The sequence below is a fragment of the Scyliorhinus canicula genome, chromosome 4, assembly GCF_902713615.1.
Source record: "Scyliorhinus canicula chromosome 4, sScyCan1.1, whole genome shotgun sequence".
Taxonomy (NCBI): domain Eukaryota; kingdom Metazoa; phylum Chordata; class Chondrichthyes; order Carcharhiniformes; family Scyliorhinidae; genus Scyliorhinus; species Scyliorhinus canicula.
This window is the reverse complement of record NC_052149.1, coordinates 120,769,717-120,785,097: the sequence shown is the minus strand read 5'-3', so window position 1 is coordinate 120,785,097 and position 15,381 is coordinate 120,769,717. Positions and strand designations below refer to the sequence as shown.

Sequence of the window (15,381 nt, the reverse complement as noted above, 5' to 3'; positions counted from 1 at the left end):
TTAACCTTAACTACGGGCAATTTATCATGGCCAATCCACCTAACCCGCACATCTTTGGACTGTGGGAGGAAACCAGAGCACCCGGAGGAAACCCACGCACACACGGTGAGGACCCCCCAATCACCGCCTAGGCTGTTTAGCACAGGGCTATATCGCTGGTTTTGAAAGCAGACCAAGGCAGGCCAGCAGCACAGTTCAATTCCCGTAACAGCCTCTCCGAACAGGCGCCGGAATGTGGCGACTAGGGGCTTTTCTCAGTAACTTCTTTTGAAGCCTACTTGTGACAATAAGCGATTTTCATTTCATTTCATTTTAATGACTCCCACAAAATAGAGGATGAGACCATTCCATTCACATTAATTTCAACATACTCCTTTACAGCTCTAGAGATCTTCCCACAAAACATGTTTATTACTTAAACATAACATGTATATAACATAACATAACATAACAACTTAAACAAAACATGTTTATTACGGTAGCATGGTGGTTAGCATAAATGCTTCACAACTCCAGGGTCCCAGGTTCGATTCCCGGCTGGGTCACTGTCTGTGCGGAGTCTGCACGTCCTCCCAGTGTGTGCGTGGGTTTCCTCCGGGTGCTCCGGTTTCCTCCCACAGTCCAAAGATGTGCCGGTTAGGTGGATTGGCCATGCTAAATTGCCCGTAGTGTCCTAATAAAGTAAGGTTAAGGGGGGGTTATTGGGTTACGGGTATAGGGTGGTTACGTGGGTTTGAGTAGGGTGATCATGGCTCAGCACAACATCGAGGGCCGAAGGGCCTGTTCTGTGCTGTACTGTTCTAAAAAAAAACCCCTCCAGGCTCGCAGTGTAGCCATCTAAGATGGACACCAGTGAATACAAAATGGAAGACTGCAAAGAGTGCAGGGAAAAACAGACATGGTCAAAAGCAAACAGCTTGCAGAAGCTTTAAGCATTGGGACACTTGCAAAAACCGGTTTCCCGACAGCTGCAGAGTTCAGGTAGCGCTGTTAATGGGAAAGCCATCTACATACTAATGAAGTGATACCGGGACAATCCCGGGCACAATAGATACACTCAAGTATCTATCGATACTTTCAATAGAGAAGCAGACACGATGGAGCCAGCGAAACCAGGACAATGAGTCCTAAGAACCGCCCCAGCCATCAAGGAACGACCCTAGGATAGGGGGGTTCAAATCATATCGATTGGGGAAAGGCCCAATCGATCCCTAGCAGGTGAGGAAGCCCGCCCCAAGGGGCACGGACCTCCTGGGACCTATAAAAGAAGGTCCCGCACATGGTTCGGTCTCCTGTCTCCGGCCTCCGACTCCAGCCTCCAGATCCTGTCTTTTACACCAGCCGTCGAGCAGCAGCCATCGATAAGTAAGTGCCAAAACGACGATCGCTACCTTGACCCAGGTATTACTTATACCCGTGCCGACCAGTAGTATTAAGAAGTTGCAGACCAGAACGGAACGAAGGCCTTGTTCCCTGACCTTGCCTGTTCCTTCTTAGATAAGTATTAGTCGTTTAATGGTAGAGAAGTAAGTTAGTCTTTAGCGTGTGCATGAGTATTTATTATAATTGTTATAATAAACTCTAACTGTTTGGACTTACTAACTAGTGTATAGCTGTATTGCTTTGAACTTGACCTTGATGCTTGTGACGGTGTCTCTTACGGCACCTGGCGACTCCAGAGCATAGAAACAAGAAACAGAGCCAAGCAGGTGTTAAGCACACTTCCTCTGTTGGAGGAGTGTTAAACACACTAACTCAGGACGAGCAACAGCAGACCACCTGCCGCCACAACCACCCCCCTCTCCCCGTACTCATTGTGCCCCGCCCAACCTGGCACAACGAGTCTCAGCCTCTCCCCCTCCAACCACACTCCCATTCGCTAGCCACCGCTTCTCCTTCCTGCAAGGTCGCCCCACCCAGAAGCCTTCTCCAATATCCCCTAAAAACAACCACCCAATCCGCCCTGACCCACTGCCCCACCAATGTGCCCAAACCCCAACACCATTAGCAAGCTTCTCTCTCCTCCAAGCAATGTCGATCCCCCCTTCTAATAGCCCCAATCCCCAGGAGAATAAAAACATAGCAAAATAAAGCAGAAATGCACTGTACAAACACCCCCCTTCATACAGAGTCCCAAACAGTCCTCTTCAGACCTGCCCCAGCTTCTTCTCTCTGATCAAAGCCTCGGTCAACTCTGGCAGGTGAAAAAAATAATCTTGTGTCGCACAGTCGCATCAGGTACACCAGCCGAATTACACCCCTTCATTATAAAACAGCAGGTTTGCCTTGTTGACAGCCGTTCCCAATGTCCTGATATATCTACATCGTGTGCCCATCCCAGTTAATATTAGGCTTTTTTTTCGCCCACTCCAAGACCCTCTCCTTTCTTTGGTAGCTGTGAAAGTGGGTAATCACCGCCCGCTTTGGGCTCATTTGACTGTGGCTTCTAGCAGAGCACCCAATGAGTTCCGTCCAACTTTGGAGGGGAAAACAACTCAGTCAGCTTAGAGCCCTCCACTCCCTCCGGCAGCCCACCGATCCAGACGTTCAAATGCCTTGACCGGTTCTGAAGAACTTCCACTTTTAACCTCACAACTTTGTTGGTCTCCGCCACGAGCAGCAACTCCATTTCCAACAAGGTGAACCGCGTCTCATGCTGCGACAAGGTCTCCTCCAAAACCTTCAACGCCTCCACTTGTGCTTTTCACCATATTCCAGCTCTTTTCAAGCTGTTCGCGAATCGGGCCGATAGCCTCCTCAACAGTGGCGTTAAATGATTCCTTTATCTCATTGCCCTTCCAATCGAATAGCCTATCCATCTGCTTGCCGAATTGTTCTAACTCCTGCACCACCACCCACCACAGCCAGCGTGTCTCATGTAATGGGCGTGGTAGCCATCTTCCCTCCTTCAGGTTCTTTCGACTGGCTACCCTCCTGGGCTTTCTTCACACTGGGCTTCTTCGATGTTTTCGACATGCATCTGTTGGGTGAAAGATATCCAAGGTCAACTAAGTGGGTTTGGCCACCCAAAGTCCCCTGTGCCTTGCTCTTACATGACATCATCGGAAGTCCATGGACAGCACCAGAATAATGATGGACAGCACCAGAATAATGGGTCAGTTGAGACCCATACTATCCAAAGCACAAAGATGTCCAATGAAAATTTGCAGGTCATTATACCAATTCATGTTGGATGGAGTTCTGGTAAACATGGAGGTCGACACAGGTATTACAATCTAAGGCCAGACCTTAAGAGTGGCTAGGATATGGGCAGGAAGCCCAATATTTATTTTAATTTTGTAAGACTGTGAGGAAAGGATACTTCGCTCCAGAAGTAGCTGCATGAAGAAGTAGGGATATGGTATATTGAAGCAACCTTTATACCAAACACAGTATTAAAATCTTGAACATCACACCAGAAAAGAGCTTACAATTACCCCTTAAAGAATACTACTCAATACAGTGAATACAATACCTTAATTGCCATCTTTCTTCTCACTTAAAACAAGAAAATAAACCATTTTAGCCTTCAATCCACTTTAATCCCAATGGCACAATAGAATACTTGCTTTACAGAGTTGTGCTTTGAGAAAAATATCTCTTGACACAGCTTTACACAGCAGATCTGACTCCGGTCTAAACTCCTGACGAAACTCTGGCTGGATGTCCTCAAAAGCTGTTTTGAACTGGCTTGTTTCAGCTCCCCCTTGTTCTCAGAGAGGTCTGCAGTGCTTTAGATACAGTTAATCTCCCTCTCAGAGGTAAAGTTCAACAGGGCAGGTCTGTGTTTCTTCTCACAGTAAGACATCTTACAACACCAGGTTAAAGTCCAACATGTTCGTTTCAAACACTAGCTTTCGGAGCACTGCTCCTTCCTCAGGTGAATGAAAAGGTATGTTCTGTTCCAGAAACATATTTATGGACAAATTCAAAGATGCCAGACAATGCTTAGAATGCAAGCATTTGCAGGTAATTCAGTCTTTACAGATCCAGAGATAGGGGTAACCCCAGGTTAAACAGGTGTAAATTGTCTCAAGCCAGGACAGTTGGTAGGATTTCGCAAGCCCAGGCCAGATGGTGGGGGGATGAATGTAATGCAACGTGAATCCCAGTTCCCGGTTGAGGCTGCACTCATGTGTGCAGAACTTGGCTACAAGTTTCTGCTCAGCGATTCTGCGTTGTCGCGCATCCTGAAGGCCGCCTTGGAGAACGCTTACCCGGAGATCAGAGGCAGATTGCCTTTGACTGTTGAAGTGTTCCCCGACTGGAAGGGAACATTCCTGCCTGGTGATTGTCGCGCGATGTCCGTTCATCCGTTGTCACAGCGTCTGCATGGTCTCGCCAATGTACCACGCTTTGAGACATCCTTTCCTGCATCGTATGAGGTAGACAACGTTGGCCAAGTTGCACGAGTACGTACCACGTACCTGGTGGGTGGTGGTCTCGCGTGTAATGGTGGTATCCATGTCGATGATCTGGCACGTCTTGCAGAGATTGCCACGGCAGGGTTGTGTGGTGTCATGGTCACTGTTCTGAAGGCTGGGTAGTTTGCTGCAAACAATGGTTTGTTTGAGGTTGCGCAGTTGTTTGAAGGCAAGCAGTGGGGGTGTGGGGATGACCTTGGCAAGATGTTCATCTTCATCGATGACGAGTTGAAAGCTGCGAAGATGTCGTCGTAGTTTCTCCGCTCCGGGAAAGTACTGGACGACGAAGGGTATTTGGATTGAATTGGATTGGATTTGTTTATTGTCACGGGTACCGAGGTACAGTGAAAAGTATTTTTCTGCAAGCAGCTCAACAGATCATTCAGTACATGGGAAGAAAAGGGAATTAAACAAAATTCAAGAAAATATATAATAGGACAACACAAGATATGCAATGTAAATACATAAGCATTGGCATCGGATGAAGCATACAGGGTGTAGTGTTAATGAGGTCAGTCAATAAGAGGGTCATTTAGGAGTCTGGTGACAGTGGGAAAGAAGCTGTTTTTGAGTCTGTTCGTGCGTGTTCTCAGACTTCTGTATCTCCTGCCTGATGGAAGAAGTTGGAAGAGTGAGTAAGCCGGGTGGGAGGGATCCTTGATTATGCTGCCCACTTTCCCCAGGCAGCGGGAGGTGTAGATGGAGTCCATGGATGGGAGGCAGGTTCGTGTGATGGACTGGACGGTATTCACGACTCTCTGAAGTTCCTTGCAGTCCTGGGCCGAGCAGTTGCCATACCAGGCTGTGATGCAGCCCGATAGGATGCTTTCTATGGTGCATCTGTAAAAGTTGGTACGGGTTAATGCGGACATGCCGAATTTCCTTAGTTTCCTGAGGAAATATAGGTGCTGTTGTGCTTTCTTGGTGATAGCGTCGACGTGAGTGGAGCAGGACAGATTTTTGGTGATGTGCACCCCTAGGAATTTGAAACTTTGTCGGTTGTGTCCCGTGTTTGTCTTCTGAGGAGGACGGTGCGGTTTTTGGCTGTGGCGCGTTGGAACTGTCGATCGATGAGTCGAGTGCCATATCCCGTTCGTACAAGGGCATCGTTCAGCGTCTCTAGATGTCTGTTACGCTCCTCCTCGTCTGAGCAGATCCTGTGTATATGGAGGGCTTGTCCATAGGGGATGCTTCTTTAATGTGTTTCGGGTGAAAGCTGGAGAAGTGAAGCATCGTGAGGTTATCCGTGGGCTTGCGGTAAAGCGAAGTGCTGAGGTGACCGTCCTTGATGGAGATGAGTGTGTCCAAGAATGCAACTGATTTTGGAGAATAGTCCATGGTGAGTCTGATGGTGGGATGGAACTTATTAATGTCATCGTGTAGTCGTTTCAGTGATTCTTCGCCGTGGGGCCAAAGGAAAAAAATGTCATCGATGTATTTGGTGTATAACATCGGTTGAAGGTCCTGTGCTGTGAGGACGGCTTGTTCAAACTTGTGCATGAAGATGTTGACGTATTGAGGTGCGAATTTGGTCCCCATGGCTGTTCCGTGCGTCTGGATGAAGAACTTGTCGTCGAAGGTGAAGACGTTGTGATCCAGAATGAAGCGGATGAGTTTCAGAATCGCGTCTGGAGATTGGCAGTTGTCGGTTTTGAGTACCGAGGCTGTTGCAGCAATGCCGTCGTCATGGGGGATGCTGGTGTGGAGTGCCGAGATGTCCATTGTGACGAGGAATGTTCCTGGCTCAACTGGTCCATGGGTGCTGAGTTTCTGTAGGAAGTCCATCGTGTTGCGACAGAAGCTGGGTGTACCTTGTACGATGGGTTTCAAGATGCCCTCGATGTAGCCAAAGAGGTTCTCACACAGGATCCCAATGCCTGAAACGATAGGATGGCCTGGTGTGTTGGCCTTGTGTATTTTCGGGAGACAGTAGAGATCTCCAATGCGGGGTGTATGTGGGATGAGAGCACGTAGGGTGCTCTTAAGGTCTGGATTCAAGGTCTTGATCAGTCTGTTGAGTTGGCGGATGTGTTCCTTGGTCGGATCTGCAGGTAGCTGTCTGTAGTGTTCCTGGTTGTTGAGTTGTCGGTATACTTCTTTGCAGTCGTCCGTTCTGTTCAGTATGACGGTGGCCCCTCCTTTGTCTGCTGGTTTGATGACAATGTTGCGTTTGGTCTCGAGAGCGCAGATGGCGTTGCGTTATGCTCGGGTGACGTTCGGGGTTGTTTTGTGAATGCGACTGACGAATCTGGCATTGACGTGACTCCTGACGGCTTGAGCATACATGTCGAGTCTCGGGCAGTGGCCTTCCGGAGGGGTCCAATTCGACTCTTTCTTCTTCGGTTGCCGCACCACTGATCTCTCGGTCTGCTGTTCCGGTTCATTGGTATTCTCCTTGGGTTCGCTGTTGGCCTCTTGGGGTCTGTGGAAGAATTCCCGGAGCCTCATTCGCCTGATGAATTCCTCCGTGTCTGTCGTGAGACTGAGGGGGTCCATTTTGGTGGTGGTGCAGAAATTGAGCCGTCTGCTGAGGACTTCGATTTCGTCTGGTTGAAGGGTGTAGTCCGACAGGTTGACAATAGATTTCCCTGTATTGTTCTCTACTGTGGTCCCGGGGGAGGCTTGGTTGCTGCTGGTGGTTATGCCGAGTTTCTCAAGCTTCCTGCTCTTGGGTGTGCATATGGGTGGCATAGTATTGTTGTCTCATCTGTGTGGCGGTGTTCCGCAACTGGTCTGCTGTGTCCTGAGTGCAAGTTGAGAATATGGCCTCTATCTTGGTTTCCAGGTTGCGTCGTCTGCTGTTGAGCTGGCTTACGAGGTGGTTGAGGAGTGTGAGAGAGGTGCGACGGTAGAGTCTCTCAGCGTAGTCTGTGTTGTAGGTCGACTTGAGTGGGTTTGTGATCTGTAGCCCTTTCGGGATCTTGTCTGGTTTCTTGCATCTTTGTAGAAACTTAATGTCAGTGTCTATATGGACGATCTTCCTGGAGATCCTCTCCACTTTGAGCCGGCAGTTTGCGGTGTCGATGGTAGCCATGATGTGGAGATGCCGGCGTTGGGCTGGGGTGAACACAGTAAGAAGTCTTACAACACCAGTCTTACAACTACTTCATTTACTTGAGGAAGGAGCAGTACTCCAAAAGCTAGCGTTTGAAACAAACCTGTTGGACTTTAACCTGGTGTTGTAAGACTTCTTACTGTGCTCACCCCAGTCCAACGCCGACATCTCCACATCATTTCTTCTCACATGTCGAGGAGTTGCCAGGCACAACAGAGAACTCATGGGGTCCTTGTGTTGACAAGCGTGTGAAACGATATTGCAAATGGTTGGCCAACACAGATACCAGATTTAAACATCAAGCCATTTTATGCAAGCAAGAATGAGTTGTCCATTGATAAAGGTTGTGTTATCTGGGGAGCCAGAATTGTAACTCCTGAAAGGTACAGATTGCGGTTACAATGTTATCAATACAATCCACACTTAGGGATGGGTTTGACAAAGAGTCTAGCTAAAAGCTATCTTTTGTGACCAAGATCAAACAAAGACATAGAGCTGTAGAAAAGGAGCTGCCATCAATATCTTTGCAACCATGGAAATGGCCAGTGAGTGTTGTCAAGGCTGGAGATTTCGCAGAATTTGAAGGGCAACCACGATTCATTGTGATAGCCATTAAAAGTGGATTGAGGGGGTTCCCAATGAATCAAATAACATCTGCCAAAGTTCTTGATATTTTGCATGCTTTGTTATCATGCTCTTGATATTTTGCATAGTTTGTATGCTACTTATGAATTCCCAGAGGAATGCGTATCAGGCAGCAGATCTCAGTTTTGTTCAGAAGAGGTTCTAAAATGTATGGGAATGAACAGGGTAAAACGCGCTAGAATTTCAACAGATCATCCTTCACATTATAACATACCTCGCACTACAGCCGGCAGAATGCCAGTTGAATTGTTTCTCAGAAGATAGCCTCGGACACGGTTCAATTGCTGAAGCCACACTTAACAGTGAGTAGAAGAGAAATAATCCAGGCACAAAGAGAGTCACGGTAGGAGTAGCGCGAGAGAAAGAAGTCTGAAGTTGAACCAGAAGGTCATGGTGAAAGATCATCTTAAGTGATTGAAATAGCTACCAGGTAGAATTGTGAAAATATGTAATCATTGCAATCAAGATCCAATTTGACATGATGGTGAAGTGGAAAATTCAACTGAAAGTCAAGTGCAAAATCAGCCTTTGTTAGAAAAAGTGTCTCCTCAGGCTCAGGTCCAGATGGGCCAAAGTTTTCCCCAAGTTCAGAAAGTTTGAGTTAAGGAACACTGTATCCTCTTCGGAATAGGAAACTAGGGTTGCACGGGGGCACAATGGTTAGCATTGCTGCTTCATGGCGCTGAGGACCCGGGTTCGATCCCGGCCCTGGGTCACTGTGTGGAGTTTGCACATTCTTCCCGTGTTTGCGTGGGTTTCACCCCCATAACCCAAAGATTGGCCACACTAAATTGCCCTTAATTGGAAAACAAAAGTAATTGGGGGCTCAAAATGTATTTTAAAAGTGGAACAGGAAACTAGTGGCCAAGTTAGATTTATAATAAATGAAAAACAAGGAATGAAATTTGAACTTTTATGGGCAGCACGGTAGCATGGTGGTTAGCATAAATGCTTCACAGCTCCAGGGTCCCAGGTTCGATTCCCGGCTGGGTCGCTGTATGTGCGGAGTCTGCACGTCCTCCCCGTGTCTGCGTGGGTTTCCTCCGGGTGCTCCGGTTTCCTCCCACAGTCCAAAGATGTGCGGGTTAGGTGGATTGGCCATGCTAAATTGCCCGTAGTGTCCTAAAAAGTAAGGTTAAGGGGTGGGGGGTTGTTGGGTTACGGGTATAGGGTGGATACGTGGGTTTGAGTAGGGTGATCATGGCTCGACACAACATCGAGGGCCGAAGGGCCTGTTCTGTGCTGTACTGTTCTATGTTCTATGTTTCATTAAGGAGGGAGGAATTAAACAACATTCTCTTGTGGCTATTTGCACATTTGTATATTTATAGTCAAACTGGAATAAATGAATTTTCGTTGGGTACATTGAACTCCATGTGCTCCACAGTCTCTTTTCTGTCCTGCAAAATACCTCACAGGAGATATTTGAAATACATCATGGAACACAATATTTCTTCACTTTTACTACCAAAAAACTGGAGGGAGTGGAAGACTAAACAGGAGAATGGGGAAAATAAAAGGGGAAAATAAAAGGGGCAAACTTTTACTTCAAGAAATGCTACATCAGAATCCATATTGTTTGAATATCAAAACTATAACTAACGGTACAAATATTTTGTTTTGCCTTTAAAACGCGCCCAAATTTTGCTGGGAAAGGGCATTTCACTAGTTGGTCTTTAGGTTATAGGATTTCTGTTCACATAGTTGCTGGAAGTGTGAGTTGATAATGGTACAAGCAAGGGGATCTGATGAACAATGGGATCGTTGTATCCCTTTAACCAATGAGATTAAATGTTTGAGACATAAACAGAGGAAGGCTGAAGGAGGGTGAATTAGAGTGGGCAAATTTCATTCGAAATCTTACCTTCAAATCTCCCACAATTTGTCCCCGTTACACATCTGAAACCGCCACCCCCCCCCCCCCCCCCCCCCAACCTTCATCTTCTCCACATTACACTTACTTTATACACTTTAAACACTTCAACTTTCCTGCCTCACCCTTACCCTGAGCCACCCCATTTCACCATATCCCTCTTCATCTTTCCCTTTCACCTCTTCCCACTATAAATTCCTCCATTTTTTTTCTACCTTGCTCGCACTCTTAAGAATCTTCCCACCTCTTTGTACAGTCTTTTGGTCATCCCACTCTGAACCCAACCCTATTTGTGTTTATCCGTTTTACATAAATATGTGCTGTTTTGTTTCTTCTCTTGTACAGCATTTGTAATATCTTTGAAAAATATATTTATTGTGAAATTAAATGCAGCTTCCTTTTTTTGGCTGGCTCAGCAGCAACGGGCGTGGCAAAGGGAGGAATATATATATTTTCAGTTTGCATTAGGAACACTGGACACTTATTGTTGCACAGCTCGCACATAAGCTGATAGTACAACAAGCTGTCTTGGCAAGAGGAACAGCTTGAAGCCATATTTTTATTTCTGTTGTATAACATTTAAGAACTAATTGTTTCCTGCAATTGATGAACTCACTTGTGTCAGACATGTGTTGATTGCAATCTCAGGAAACATTTTGTCACCATTGTAAAATGCCAAAAGTTGAACCATGAACAAGAGTACAGAAAAGCCCTTAGCAGACTTTGAGCAGGAAGATGCTTACATCCAAGTGACCAACAAGCGAACAAGGCACTGCTTTTCTCCAGTTGCATATTACCACAAGAAACCTGCAACAAGTACAAATAACTTGCATGCTGCATTGCCACATCAGAATGCTCCATTTTGTGTCCATGATTTTAGATAAATTCTCCTTAAAACTGAAATGTTTCAGCTCCATATCCCTCCAGGAAATCCCATTTTTTTTCCTGGAAAAAAATGACCAATACAAACTGGCCAGACCTAGTGGCATAATGAGGAGTATTCATCACGGCTGTTTTTTGTGCCAACAGCCTGATTCAGAAGTGCAGTCCAAAATTAAAATGATGAGGTAGTAAGAAGAAAACATGATTACACAAATGGATTGATGGAAAGCAATAGATAAGTTTAGTCACCAAGTGCTGAACTGTAAGGGAAATATTTGAAGGGTAATAGTTCAGCACTCAGAATCATTTCTGTCCTCCTAGAAATGCAACAGCTCTGGCTGCACAAATTCAGTTCTGGCTTAAAATCAGAACATCATGGATGTATGGTCAAGGCCACACCATCTATGTACAAAACGTTGTGATGGTCTGCAAAAAAAAAAAGAATTTCATCAAAATAGTTGTGGTTTTGCCCAATGCTGTTCACATAGCGTTACCAGCAATCCCAGAGAACCACACGCAATAGGAGATCCTGCCAGAGAGGAGCAGAAATGATTTCTGAGAAATTCCGTTACAAGGTTTTTAACTTGTGCAGCTTAGAAATTGCATCTCTGCATCATGATTCCTTCTGATTTATTTGAAACTAGCACCTTGACAAAAGACTGGTAAAACAAATGATTTGATTAATGCCAAGTCCATTCATAACTTTAATGTAGGCCACTGTATAAAACATGTACTGCATCATTTTATAAGCTTCAACTGAACTTAGACCAGTTAAGAATGGATTTTCAATCTGCCAAGTCATCATGTGGTTGCCAGAATCAATGACAAGAGTCTTTATTTTCTGTTACCGCTCAGTTCTTGTTTATGAATCACAAACTTATGGGTGTTCGTCTCACTCCAGAATTTGAGCACAAAACTCAAGGCTGACAGGCTAATGCAGAGAGGATGGATTGCATTGACAGAGATGCCATTTTTCATATGAGATGTTAAACACCATCTGCCTGGTGGATGGAAAAGATCCGCTGTCACTATTTCAGAGAGCAATGGAATCATCCCTGGTGCCCTGGCCAGTACTTATCCCTCAGTTATCACAAAAAAAAATCTAGTCACTATCACATTGCTGTTTGTGCCTATATTGGCTGCCATGTTTTTCACATTACAACTATGATTACAAAGTTACAAAGTATGTCATCGGCCGTGAGGCTTGGAGACATCCATTGGTCATATAAAATGCTATTTAGGAGCCCGTGTTTCTTTTGTTTCTCATCACTGGTTGGGAATTATGAATTCTTGAAGTGAGGCATAAAGTGAGAGTTTAAGGGATACACCATAACCATGATAAATTAGCCCATCAAGTTTTTAAAATTGGTCCAACTCAAGAGTTAACTAAAAATCCAATGGTTTGATTATACCTTTCAAATGAGAAGGATTCTTCAAAAATGAACTGAAGGCGTGTAGTCACTCCCAGGAAACAAAGTTGAGCAAATCTCAACTCACCAATAGCCCAATTGGTTCAGACTATTGGTTACTGAGCCATTCAGATGCGTGAGGTGCCAGTTTGATCCCATGTGGTTGCCAAGTTAACTGATCAGGGATTCCGAATGTGCACAATTGCTCTCAGTCCTGTCAGCTTAGTGAGCAGAAAATTAGCTTGAGTTTCTATTTTAATTACCCTTGCAAACACAAGTTTGTGGGCATTAAGTTAGGACTGAAATCTGTAGTGGTTTCTCTTCTCCCATAACTAATACTCATCATTAGTAGCTCCTTCATGATGGGTACAAACTCATATTATGCCAATGTACAGCAAACATAACCTTTATATAAATGTTGCTAACGAATAAAGACTCATGCACAAAATCAGTATTGAATGTGAATGTCAACTGATTAAAAACAAGCAATGACTAATTGCAGCAATGTTCATATGATTTTCATAGTAACTTCAAATGTAAGCCTAATTGTGACAATAATAATAAGAATAAGAAGAATGATTGATGGATGCAAGACAGTGTTGAAAATCTTATTGTACATAATTACTATAGTTTACTCTCACTGTGCATGACCTTATGATAAATTCATACCTGCAGAAAGATGATGCTGACACTTTATCACAAAGGTGCAGACCTTGCTTTGTGGGGATCAGGCCTGCTGCATATCTGAAATTGAAAACAGGACCAAAGTTGAATAAAATTAGTTCCAAAAATGAAGAACTAACCCCTCCCTACAACTTCTCATAATCTGGCAGTATCAAGTACTGTCATAGCATAACTGATACAAACCAATTGCTCTGTAAATCATTGCTGAGCCTGAACAGGTACCCTCAATCACTATCTAATCAGTGCATCCATATCCGTCGCACTCATGCCAGTTTCCCACATTCCTCATTTGCTACGCACATCATAAAAACTGAAAGCTGAGCAGTAGTTTTGCAATCACCAAGACCTGAATGGTGAATGTTTCTCATATTTTACTTCACAGATAATCCCAGTCTGGTCATGCACCATCTGGTCTCAAAAAGATGATATATTTCAAAACGCAAACCCAAAAAGCCTCATCCCATGGCATACTCAATGTGGAAAAGTGCAACATCAATGGCCTTTCACCTCTGGGATCTGCTTTACATTCTAGTTGAGACCAATTAAATTAAAACTTTGAGGATCTGCCATAGAATCTATTTGGGGAGCATCAATCCACTTACACGAAGGACAAATGCCCATAGCATTTTGCAGAAACTCATTCAGAAACCTCATTACAAATGCATGAAGGTCATGTCGATAGAATAGGAGACACTGTCCCAATGGTAGGGCTGAGGCATTTTGATAGGTGTTGCGAAGGAGAAGGTACAAGAAGAAAGAATTGAGGGAATTTGGGTGCTCAATCCCTTCTCAGATGTGTGGGTTTATACAAGGCTGGAATTTATTTCTCATTATTAACTGCACAAAAAGTGGTGGTGGTGGTCCTTCTCCTTGAACTGCTGCAGTGTGTGTTGATGGTATATTCATAGTGCGGTTAGATAGGAAGTACCAACATTGTCATCCAGTAATGATGAAGGAATGATGACATATATTCAAGTTACAACTGCGTGTAACGTGGAGGTGGTGTTCCCAATGCCCTTGGATGACAATGTGACGGAGGCTGTTGGTTTGGGAGGTTCAGCCCAAGAAACCTTGACAAGTTACTGCAGTGCATTCTGAGGGGGTCAATGTACTGTGCAGCACAGACTCCACAGGCATGACAAGGGAACTTTTACCCGTTTGTCTTGGTACTATAGGTTAATGGACTGTACTTTTATAAACTTAGCTACCCAGTTCCTCTGCTGCACATTGAACTTTGACATGCCATGTCAAACAGTTCTGATAATCACTAATGTAACAGCTGACTGCATACAAAATATGGAGCAATAAATATTTTGCTTCAAAATGTTTCTATGCCACAAAGTTCGCTTTTTTGTGCACCTGACAGGCTTATTTTAAAATTCAGACCACAGTCAGTGTCAACTCCATGCTCAGTAGATGAAGCAGACTCAGTATGGTTAACAAATGTTGACTTCTCTCACTCCCTCTCGCTGTGCCTAAACACCAGCCCAAAATGATAACAATGATGGATTTGCATTTGTTAGGCACTTTTCACACTCTCAGGGCTTCCCAAGACATCTTAAAATCAATTTAGTTACTTTCAAAGTACAGTCACTATTTTGCAGGAAAACAGCTCATGTTCAGTGAGGTCTCACAAACAGCAAATCAATGACCAGATCATCTGTTATAAGCATCCCGGGCTACAGCAATGTTCTCTTTGAAAAGTGTAATGTGATATTTTACTCTCAGTGGAGGAGGCACACAAGATTATTTCATGTGTTTTCTGAAACAAAGGAAAAGTGTGTCACGACTGTGCTGGACATGGAGGATTGGATCATAAATTACTCTGTTTAAAGGGACAACTTCAGAGTCCACACACAAAACTGAATGTTTAATCAGTATTCCACCACAGATAATCAGAGCTTCCACTGATGTGTGATGCACCTCACCATTTTATTTTTCTTTCAATACAAAATGCTTCCAATTATGCTCATTATCCTTAAGTTGCCTTCCATTCCGTAGCACCATTCCTGGCAACAAGAGTATGCTGGTGGCTGGCACTTAATCTGCCACAAGACATTCTTAACCATCTTAGATCTCAGTAAAATTAAACATTAAGTGCACCAGTTTTAAAACAGTCAACGGTCAATTATCACCCAAACCCACCTTCCGATTTCACCTTATGTCACGTTTTCATTGTCCTCGTCAGCCATTCACTCTCTGACCTGCACCATCAGCCCTCAGAAAGATCTCAGCTTCATCCCCGAATACATAATCTTCACAAATTTCAAGCTCCCTTTGATAGAGTTTTTCTTCCACGGCCTTCACACTTATTTCTTTGACCAGTAGTCTTCCACCCCCTCACCCATATTGGAGATGCTTTCCTCTCACCTGCATACTTCTCCCTCACCTGGACCCCTCCCTCTGGCC

General features: G+C 44.6%; 1 protein-coding gene across 1 annotated transcript in view; it reads right to left on the bottom strand.

Annotated features, from left to right (window-relative positions):
* The window catches only part of imp3 (IMP U3 small nucleolar ribonucleoprotein 3), a 322,483-nt gene that overhangs the window by 180,756 nt on the left and 126,346 nt on the right, over window positions 1–15,381 (bottom strand). Inside the window, exon 3 of the mRNA XM_038795137.1 lies at window positions 12,958–13,032. Coding sequence (XP_038651065.1) covers window positions 12,958–13,032 — 75 coding nt within the window. The remainder of the gene's footprint in view (window positions 1–12,957; window positions 13,033–15,381) is intronic.